General features: G+C 43.3%; 1 protein-coding gene across 1 annotated transcript in view; it reads right to left on the minus strand.

Moving 5' to 3' along the window:
• The window catches only part of KAZN (kazrin, periplakin interacting protein), a 738,190-nt gene extending 726,666 nt beyond the window's left edge, over positions 1-11,524 (minus strand). The window contains exon 1 of the mRNA XM_048825097.2: positions 10,364-11,524. Coding sequence (XP_048681054.1) covers positions 10,364-10,484 — 121 coding nt within the window. The 5' untranslated portion in view covers positions 10,485-11,524. The remainder of the gene's footprint in view (positions 1-10,363) is intronic.
• Between the last annotated feature and the right edge of the window lie 201 nt (positions 11,525-11,725).

Here is an 11,725-nt window from a genome sequence, read left to right on the forward strand (position 1 = left end):
TGGTAGCTTAGGGCATCGCCATCTTTCAGTTACAGCTGGGTTCTCATCCTGGTTCCCCCCCACCCTCACTGACCTACTCTGTGAACTCAGCCATGCCATTTCAGCGCTGTGCCTTTGTTTCCCTGCCCTTTGTCTTGGCTATTAAAGACTGTGAGGTCCAAAGGGGAGGGAGTGTTTCTTACTATGGGTCTGTACAGAACCTAGCACGAAACACCCAGTATCTGCTGGAACCTCTTATCACCAATGCAATGCAAATAATAATAGCACCAAGAAATCAAGGGGCAGGGGGAGTTGGTTTTGCAAAAGCAAAGCATCATTAGCTACCCTTATGTTGTAATGATGAAAAAGCAGAAATACGATCTGAAAATGTAATTCTATGTGAATGTGAAATCTTTCCTTCTGCAGTGAAGGGTGGGGGTTGGGAAGGACTCAACCATACCCAGCACTATAGTGCTAAGAGATCCATTCCAGGAAAGCCAGGAGGAGAGACTTCTGTTTTATCTCATCGCAGGTCATTTCACTCAGTTAGGGCTAGGTTTTCAAATGGGCTCCGTCCACTGGCTGCACACTTAGTGCTGAGCTATTTCGAGAAATCTCTCCCTTATTGACGGGTGCAGATCAATTGTACCCACCTCAGAGGTGAGTAATGCTGCTTGGATGCAAACCCATGACACCGTTGCCTTTCCCCCTATTTATATTTCAGAGATTCTAAGCACCATAATGCAGCCCTCAATGAACAACACTGATGAATGCCATTAGTCTTCACCTAGTTGGAAGAAGGTGACATTTATCCATCTGCCCCACTTCAACCTTGAGTTAAAGGTGTGGAAAGTCACCACAGTGGATAATTAAACCGAGCAAGAACACAAAAGGGATTAAAAAAATAAAACAAAACAGAGGAAGGATATTGTCAGTAAAGCGTCATCATCTCCTTAGCACTGTTCTGAAATCTCGCCACTTTCCTTCAGCATCCTGTTAAACAGAGAGGCTTCTTCATAAATTCTTCGTCATTTGCATGACGCATTCCTTCGATCACAGCTGCCATCAGTAAAGTCCTCCTACCCCAGTCCTTGGTCCTAAGTAATTTATTAGAAGTAGCAAGCATCCCACATGGAAACGTAATGAGCTGTAGATAAGCATTGATTTGTGGTTCTGCTTAAAAGGAAAAAACAGAAACAAACAATGTAAAAAACCACCCTGCTCAGCTTAGCGGTGGTTCTGTTCCTTTATTAAACAATCTGTCAACATATTTTTTAATCCTGCTTTTTTTTTGCTTTTTTTTTTTTTTTAAGAGTCTAGTTCTGAAGCCCTCGCTCAGAATGGGGAGGCCTTACTTGCAGAAGTCACGCCACTGACTTCAGCAAGAGACCTCCACAACCTGGTCAACAATGGACCACAAAGAAGCGGATAATGGAACTATTGGGAAAAACATTGGAAATGTTCATGAGCAACCCCACAGTCTCCAAAAAGCGGTCATTTTCAGCCTAGTCGACAACATCACCACTGCCAGCCTTCCGCCAGTCTGTCTCCGAAGACGCCAAGGACTGAATGGGCCATGGAGCCGGGACGACCTTGTCAGCCTTAGGTGGTCACTTCAGAGCAGGGTTGAGGTGTGTGAATAGGGCAGCATGGGAGAAGCTTGCACTGATGTACCCGGGCTGTGCTTGTTCTCTGAACAAGAAAGGATCAGCTGGGCTGTACGTTCAATATCTTTCACAAACACTAAATTCACATGACGTTTTAAATAAATACTTAGTCATCCACTGTAACAAATCAAGGCACTTTTTGGTACTACAGAACTCTACTGCCTTCTGTAACAGTAACGAGCCCATACAGAGGAGAAGTATTGCCTGCTACACCCTCAAAAGCTGAATTACTGCATTACAGAAGCATCAACACAGAGAGCAATAAACCTTCCCTACAATGGACACTTCAATTTCTAGTTCCCTGCTAAGTTTTCTGCTTACTGCTGAAAGCATTTTTGCCACAGGCATTCCTCTGATGCAGAGAGGCAAAAGATCTCCCCCCACCCCCAATTTTAAAAGAATTTGCATCCTCAATGAATTCAGCCTAAGGATTTTCTGGGTATATAAAAGCCCCAAATATATTTAGCTTCATTGTGTCCCTTCTGCTCTTGCTGGGCTGAGTGATTTGTGCTCATTCACACAGTGATTTTGTTTGGACTGGTACTTGCAAGCACACAGGGAGGAGGAAAGCAATACATGTCTGGGAGGTGAATTGCACAGCCCTGTATTGCACTGACTCTGCCTCTGGAAAGGAGGGGATGGTTCCGTAGAGGAATGCAGCTCAGAAGTGTGAAGAACCACATGTTCCTTATCATGCTCAGAGCAGCCAGGAGAGTGGGGAGGATGTGTCCCTAGATGTGCAGCTCCTAGAGTCTCCAGTCCACCATGTCATTTCTTTGTGACTGGAATCGGTGGGCTAGGCACCTAAGAACCTTTGTGAATTCAGCCCTGAACTCCCACTGATTTCAATAGGTGCCTAAATACCTTTATAAGTCTGGCCCTAATGTTCAAGCCACAGCCCATTGAAAATACTCCCATGGATTTTGCATCAGGCCTTTTGTCCCCTTGCTTGCAGCTGTAGCAGACATCTCTGTGGACCAGCCATTAGAGTGGGATGCATAACACACACACACTAAGCACAAGTCTATATGATGGATGAATGACATGCAAAAGCTTCCCATAAGCATCCAAAAGCATAGTGGCTTCTTGAAATGACCTGACCCTCCTTGTTCATTCAAGTCACACAGAGATTTGAGTTACTCATTCTCTAACTGATGGAGAAAAATTAGTTGGCAAAGTAAAAATATTGCAGGATAACAAAGCTGTGAGTCAAAGATGAATTAAGGAAAATGACAATTAACTGAATGCAGGATGTATTTATGGAACGGTGAGTCATGGAGTAATATACAGCAACCCAATCTTGGGAAGTACTGCAAAGAATGACAAACGACTTGGAATTAACTACACAAGAAACAGTGGCTGCTCTTCTGGGGCCCAATTCTGCAAGGTGCTGAAATCTCACAATACCAACTCAGACCAAGGGGAGGCGAGAGCCCTCAGCATCTCATCCAAAGGAAAAGAGCTCAAGCCTCGTTCTGGAGCACTCAGATCCCCAGAATGTTACTGCATTAGTGGTTCAGAGGAGGAGAGAAAATAATAATTTTTAAAAATGGCTCTGACTAAAGTACTCACTGCTTAAGGGGAGGCAGTTTGATTTAGAGACAGAACACTAAACTGGGACTCCTGAGAGCTGGGTTCTGTTCCTGGCTTGCTGGGTGAGCTTCAGCAAGTCATTTCACTGCTCTGTGCCTCAGTTTACCCACCTGTAAAATGGGGATAGTAACATTGACCTCCCTCAGGATTAACAGATGAAAAGCACAGGGTAAGAGCTAGGTATGAAGTCATGCTGGTTTCTTATCCATGGACCAGCGATGGGCAAACTTCTAAAGCTTCTAAATAGGTTTATCCACCCCTATTTGGCCTAGAGAATGGGACAGGCTCTCTTACAGGATTTTTCATTTCACTCACTGTGTCCAACTGGCTGCTCGCTAGCATGCTCCCACCGGAGTATCCGAGTTCAGGATTATCTACCCCCAAATGTAGTTCACTGAGTCGACGCTCATAAAGGGGTAAACAGTGAGGTGGCAAAGTTTGCAGATGATACTAAACTGCTCAAGATAGTTAAGACCAAAGCAGGCTGTGAAGAACTTCAGAAAGATCTCCCAAAACTAAGTGATTGGACAACAAAATGGCAAATGAAATTTAATGTGGATAAATGTAATGTAATGCACATTGGAAAAAATAACCCCAACTATACATACAATATGATGGGGGCTAATTTAGCTACAACTAATCAGGAGAAAGATCTTGGAGTCATCATGGATAGTTCTCTGAAGACGTCCCCGCAGTGTGCAGCAACAGTCAAAAAAGCAAATGGGATGTTAGGAATCATTAAAAAAGGGATAGAGAATAAGACAGAGAATATCTTATTGCCCTTATATAAATCCATGGTACACCCACATCTTGAATACTGTGTACAGATGTGGTCCCCTCATCTCAAAAAAGATATACTGGCATTAGAAAAGGTTCAGAAAAGGGCAACTAAAATGATTAGGGGTTTGGAACGGGTCCCATATGAGGAGAGATTAAAGAGGCTAGGATTTTTCAGCTTGGAAAAGAGGAGACTCAGGGGGGATATGATAGAGATCTATAAAATCATGAGTGATGTGGAGAAAGTGAATAAGGAAAAGTTATTTACTTGTTCCTATAAGAACTAGGGGCCACTAAATGAAATTAATGGGTAGCAGGTTTAAAACAAATAAAAGGACGTTCTTCTTCACTCAGCACACAGTCAACCTGTGGAACTCCTTGCCTGAGGAGGTTATGAAGGCTAGGACTATAACAGGGTTTAAAAGAGAACTGGATAAATTCATGGAGGTTAAGTCCATTAATGGCTATTAGCCAAGATGCGTAAGGAAGGGTGTCCCTAGCCTCTGTTTGTCAGAGGGTGGAGATGGATGGCAGGAGAGAGTTCACTAGAACCTTTGGGTTCTGTCCCTCATTGGCAGTTACAACACTGCCCACTGCAGTATCAGCCAGCAGATATAGTGAACAGCTGCCTTTACCCTTGACCCAGATTATTAACGTTGATCAGACCTCACAGTGCTGAGCATGGCAAAGGATTGGGAGGAGGATGGGCAGTTCAGGCATGGACGGGAGAGGACTGGAGAATGCAGAAGACAGGAGATGGAAGTACAGGGTGTGAGAGTGGGAAACATCAACATTGTAATGCTGGCCCTGCTTATTCCTTATGGATCCCTGCGACAAGTCAGAATTAATGCCTACTTTTGAAATGATACCTTATCTGACCAACTCTCCATTAGAAACAAACGTCTCTCCTGCATCAGACATGCTGAACACATGATGTAATGATAACTTATTACTTTGGGAAGCTGGAACTTTTTCAGCTTGACCTGAACCAGGGAGTTAAATTAGTTGTGTTATAAAAGTGCAACCTCTTCCCCTCCTTTCCCCACCCCTACAAAATATTCCCCTGGAATATTTGCTAATGCTAACCGCTGATAAAACAGGTCACCTCAAAGAACACAGCCAAACAAACAGATTTACTGGGACATAATAAGGCAGAAGGTAGATGTACTGTAAAATATGATAAAAGGAGAGGATGAGTTTTAAAATGTAATTTCCCCATATAAATTTACAAGCAAACAGCATTTCAGGGTTAAAAAAGAGCAACCACTTACGCAATGGGCCTAATAGGTTTGGAGTAGTGTTCCCTTATGACAATGAACTATTTAGACTAATAGTGTAATTACCATGGTACCTAGGGAATTATGCAAATGTACAAAAAGCATGTATAAGTAATTAGATTATGCAAAACCAGCTGCACAGAAACTTTTTTTTTTTAATTTCAACTTTCATATCAAGCAAAATGATGTGCAGCTGGGTGGAGAAGAGTTAACTCCCCCCCCCCCCCAGTCAATGCTTGGTGTTCAGAAAAAGAGACTGCACAACAAGATTAGGTGAGCGAGAAAAAGCGTGGTGAATGCACTAGCTTAGGACTCAGTTCAGGGTTTAACTCTGTCACAGATTGCAGGTGTGACCTTGGGAAATTCACTTAGTCTCTCTGTGCCTCTCTGTAAACTGGGTATAACATGCCTGTTCTATTTCCTGAGGTGCTGTGAGGATAAATACACTCCAGACATTGAGGTGCTCAGACATGATAGTAACAGGAGCCATGTAACTACCATATAGATAGTAGAAAGGAAGTGTCACCTTGGTAACTGTGAAACTGAAATATATCTAGGAAAAACTTAAACAGAATTAATCTTTTTCTTTCACCGAACAGACCATTCAGCAGGCAGCGATCAGGCCCCAGTCCTCCCTCCTGGGGGACGGCAGAGCAAAGAGTCTCTCACCTTCCATCACAGAACATGAGCCAAACATCCCCAACCAGCACTTAAAATTGCCAGGGAGTTGGCGCGGCTGCCATTCCCCCTCACACTTCACAGCTGCAAGCTAACATGGCCTGCCAGCTAGCCTCGCTAAATGTACACACTGCTATACAAAACCCTAAGGTAGCCAGAAGGGTATGCCTACAGGGCCTGGTTCTTCTTTCAGTTACTATGAGAGAAGCCTCTTGTAACCAACGGCAGATTTGGTCCACAAACATCTATAATGACAGGATTCAGAGTAGCAGCCATATTAGTCTGTATTTGCAAAAAGAAAAGGAGTACTTGTGGCATCTTAGAGACTAACCAATTTATTTGAGCATGAGCTTTCGTGAGCTACAGCTCTGTAGCTCATGAAAGCTTATGCTCAAATAGATTGGTTAGTCTCTAAGGTGCCACAAGTCCTCCTTTTCTTTTTGCAAACATCTACAAGGCAGAGAGAGGTTGGTTTGACTGATACAAATATTCACAGAACAAGCCTCAACAATCAAAGTTTCTATCTTCAAGTTTTGTGGCCCCCAGAAGCCCCGTGCAAACCTTCCACCAGGAGAGATCTTGACTGCAATGGGAGCTCTACCCACAAAGGGCTGATTTTCTGTATGGGAACTAAGTTAATCTTGTGAGCCTGCTGTCCTTAAAGAAATTTAAGGGAAAATAAATTTCCCCACCTGATCCCAAGCCCACTAAAGTCAGTGGAAAGACTCCCACTGCCTTCAATGGGTCTTGGAGGGTACTGGTGGGATGCTCTCAAAACCAGAACCCTCTACATTTAAACTCAGCTCAAGCATTGCGAGCCTGCTGATTTCCATGTGATGAAGGGCGAGCCATAGACAACGTTGCCACTTGCAGAAAACTTGAAAGGTGCTAATGGGAGGTGTATGCCCAAGTCTGTGATTTACATAGTTTGGTATTTCTGCAGGTGCACTGTTTGACTTTCAGATTAGGTCTGGACCTTTCATCGTTTCAGCACATCCTCTTGCTATGAAAAAAACCCCAAAATGTCATTAACCACAGTGATGTGATATAGGAGGTCTACACATTTTGCTGTTTAAATTTAGGCTCCCAGGGTCAGACTCTACATCCCTAGAGTCCCAGTGAAGTCAGTGATGCACAGATGTAACTGAAGGCAGAATTTGGTCCTGAGGTTTCTAGGTGCAACCATATCCAAGCACATTATATATACTAATGAATTTGTCCTTACAACACTCCGTGAGGAGGAGCAGCGCTAATATCCTCATCTTACAGATGGGGAGCTGAGGTATAGAGAGGCTAAGTGACTTGCCCAAAGTCATGCAGTGAGTTCTGTGGCTAAATCTTTACAATTGCTCCTAGTTGTTCAAAGGTTCCCCTGGACATCTATTTTCCACGTTCAGTCAAGTTTTGTAGCAGTGAGACAGCATTTCAATAGATTACGTCCAGAAAGGCCTAGGTCCGAAAGTTTCATAACTGGAGCGGAACTTCCCCAGACTTCTGGATTGTTTGGAAGAGAACTTTGGTCCTAATCCCTCTCTAGTGTTAAAGACACAATATACATGGTCATATCCTTATCCAGCTGCCCAGCCACCAACAAGAAGTACCAGTATCATTTACCAGAATTCTCCCTCAGCTTTGGGTTAAGGTGCTATAAATGACAAATGGATTTTTCCTTTTGGAGCAGGACATCTGAATCTCTCTTGGTTTCATCTCCTTATCCTAGATTTGCAGGAAGGAATTTTAATGTTAGTGTATCAATAGGGTGGTGTACTGGCTACCGGGTATTTTAACTACTGCCCTGTTCTGGATAGAATCAGAACTGCTCCTCTATCTTATAGGCCATAACAATGAGCAGAGAGTCTCTTTTAGCTCACGTAATAGACACCTGTGGTTGTAGAACAGCAGAATCAGAGTTCTATCATTGCTGTCTGCAAAGTTCTGAGTGGCCAAGATACACAGTAGAGGTGCAGACACGCAAACCCAGGTAGTATTTGCCTGTTTGTTACAATATGTTTGCTCTGGCTTCCTCCACATGTTGTTGCTAACCGGAGACCCCATTCTAAGCAGCCAATGGAGGAGACAGCTGTTACTACTGCATTAGTACATGAACAGCCAAAACCCGCACTTGTTTTCATGTGGTTGGCTAAAGAACATTGCCAATATTCATTATTACATTGCTCTTTATCTTCTCAGGGTTAGTGCGGTGGGAATAAGGGCTTTTTCAGTTCATTGGTAACTTTAAAAAAGTTTTACAACATTCCATTTTGGGTCAAACGAAACATGTCGTTCCGCCAAAATCAAAGCATTTCATTCTAATTTTAATCTTCTTAAAACTTTTGGAAAAAAATGTTTTTAAATAAGATTCAAGGACATTTTGAAACTAAAAGTAGTTTTAATCTGAAAATCAAAATGTTTCAATTTTTTTCAGAATTTTTGTTTCTCCCCTCCCCCCAAAATGAACAATTCAGTAAAACTGACAGATTCATGAAATATTTCTGTGTCACTGAATCTGCATTTTTCATGCACGCACACAAAAAAATTTTGGCCAAAACCTTTCACTCAGCTCTACTCGGGGGCATATTCTGTCGTCAGTTACATCTAGGCAACATCATGGAAGACAGCCACTGAAAGGAAAGATGAGTTTGTGATTGAGGTACTGAACTGGCTTTCAAGAGCTATCAAACATTGGCTCTTCCACAAACTTTCTATGTGACCCTGGGCAAGTTTCTTCATCTCTGTGTGTCTCAGTTCCCCCTTTTAGAAGTTAAGCTACTATTACTTGCTTTCTCCTATCCTTTGTCTGTCTTGCCATTTGGAATGCAAGACCTCAGGGCAGGGACTGTTTTTAAGTACAGCACCTAACCCAGTGGTGCTATGATCTTGGTATCATTGATAATATGATCTGAAATATGCAAGGGAGAAAAGTAAAGCTGCCTTGGATTATTCCCTGACATTTTCTTTGAGAGCCCAACACAATCACAACTAGAAAATGAAGCTCACCATAGGTCTTAACTTTATCTAGGTCACTTCCACAGATTTCAGTGGAAATCATGTAGGAATAATGCAGTGTAATTCTTTCGGAATTCACCCTCTAAACAGTAACAATGTGATCCAAACATAACTTGTAATAGGATTTGGGAGGACATATTCAACTGATCATCTAGGGGAGACAACTATGTATCTATGTCCTAGCTTCACTCCTACAAATTCACCAGAAAATAAGTCCTATTCCATAGTCAAAACCAGTATTGTGAAAGTGCCAATGAGTCTTGGCAACATGGACACTATATCAGGTCGATACAGTATGTGATTAAGAAAATTCATTGTAAAGTCATCATCAATATTTCCAACTAACAGTCCTCTCTCTCCACCCCTTGTGGAGAGAGCTTCCCTTAACCGAGCACTGGAGAAAAAATGAAGACTCATGAATTTCACTAGGGTCCTTGTTTGCCAGGCCACTTTACTAACTCAGAAAGTGTTCAGATACTATGGTTGCGGACGCTGGTACAAAACGTTAAGATAGTTAGAGGCAGTGGGCCTAGTTCTTCATGGCCTTGCACTTTGCGTAGCTGTTTGCACCGCTGCAGAGAGAGTATGAAGAACAATCAGAGGGAAAATTCTGATTTAGCTATGTTTTACATAGTTGTATGTGACTCCATGAGGCGAAGGGCCTCAGAGAATCAGACCCACCCTAGGGGGGTTGCAACTCAATAAAAATCTTTGGAGCAAGGATCTTCTTTTTGTGCTGTGTTTGTTCAGCACTGATCACAATGAGGTCCTGTTCCATGACCAGGACTCCAGGGCACTACAGTAATAATGAATAGTCACCTGGTCCTTTACAGAACAGAACACCCTCACCAAAGGTCCACCCCACCCAGAGATGCATCATGCTACAATAGTCACTCCGAAATACAGTACAAATCCGTGTTCCTTGACCAGCTACTCACCAGTTAGAAACAACTCATTCCCTACAAAAGTTACATGAGGCAAAAAGATGCAGCAGAGGAATTAGCACTCATGCCCTTGCCTGACTCATTATTTCAGCATCATTTGTTTTCATGACTCTTAGTAACTTGATGAGTTATCATGCATACCACTTACTGTTCAAAACACAGTGGCAACCTCTCTTGGACCATCAGCTCAAGAGTGGCTGATTTCAAACCATGTTAATCCAAACAGCATAATGTCCATCCTACGCCATGGTTTCAATTTTGCGAGTATTTGGATTTAGGAATCTTAAAGTGGGATTTTCAAAAGAAACTAAGGAATTGGGTGCTTAAATCCCTTAGACTCCTTTGAACAATCCCAGACTTTGGTAAGTCCTGGGTCTGGGGAGAAGATAATTTGCCAATTAGTGGGCAATAAGTTAGGAAATTAAATATATACCCCTCCTACCTGCCTCCATAAGTTGACATTGCTGGCCAAAGACCTGTGAGAAAGTAACAGGGCCTGCAGCGGAGTTGGAGGTCACAGGTAAAGCATCCATGGCTCTCCTAGGGTCCTTCGTGTTAGTCATGTGGCACAATTCAGAACCCTTGAAGAAGTTTCCCGTTCCCCCACGGTCCCAGATCGAGAACCTGAATGGATCGGAGAAGATGACCACCACCTGGCTAGGTAACTTGTTCTCAGTGCCCAAGGTTCTTCCCCTGCTTTTTCAAAGAAAGGAACAACACCACCTGCTGTTTTCACTTAGGTGTCATTTGTATTTTGAATGAGACTAACCTTCTCTATTCAGGAGCTGCTGTACCTGTTTTAACCAGTTCCGAGGGCCTCAGACATAAACCAGAGAGTTGAAAAAAAAAAAAGATAGATATTGATTAACTCCCCCGCTTCTTGGGGTAACTGCAGTAGTTGTAGGAAATGTGCAAGTTTCTCCCCAAAGCAGTTGTGTCCTCGTTCGACTTCAGTGTCTAATTGTGTGATTAGCTTGTCCGTGAGCTCTGGCACATTTCCACGTGAGGACCGTGAAGGGAGTTTTCCCAGTGGTTTAGTAACTGGGCTTGCTAGGGATATTAAGCCTTAATCATTTCAGTCTGCTAGGTGGATACGCAAAGATCCATGCTTCGACTCCTGGCTGCAAGATCCAGTGATATTTGTTACCAGGAAGATCTGTCAGTTTGTCCAGCTTTTATGTCTGGACTTCACAGTCAGCAGGCAATCACAGAATGAAATAGTCTTTTCAGCTGATCAAGTTGGTGCCAGAACAGTGCTTCAGAGAACCTTCCACCTGCAGTAATCTACCGAAGATAGTCTCCTTCCTCTCCAGGCGATCTGATTGAATTTCTCTGTCTCCTTTCCTGAATCCTGTAGCAGTCTGCAGCAGGCAGCCTCTGCTGTCATAGACTGTATTGGCTCTTGGCGTTAGTCCCTGGTTAATTCCTTCCCTACAGATCTGCCTCTCTCTTTTCCCCAGCCAAACAGGCAAGTGGGAGGAGATTGGAGCCAGCGTTAAATAACATTTCCTCTGACCTGCTGCAGTGTCCCCCCCTCGGTTCTGTGATGCAAAGGCTGTTCCTTGGAGTCATCCTGGAAGCACAGGGAAGTGCTAACTCAGCCAGGCAGGAGAAAGCTGGTTGCTTTAACCCTCTCGTGTCCATCTGCAATTGTCAAGGATCCAAGGATCCAAGAAGCCCAAGCGAAAGGGGGAAAGATGGTGAGGGATGAGTTGTGTACACATGTATCTTTAACTCCAGCTGTTTTGTCACAGTCAGGATGGTAGCAGCTGCTGTCTCAATTATTTCAATGTAAAGTAGCAAG

The sequence above is a fragment of the Caretta caretta genome, chromosome 18 (genome assembly GCF_965140235.1).
Source record: "Caretta caretta isolate rCarCar2 chromosome 18, rCarCar1.hap1, whole genome shotgun sequence".
Classification (NCBI taxonomy): Eukaryota; Metazoa; Chordata; order Testudines; family Cheloniidae; genus Caretta; species Caretta caretta.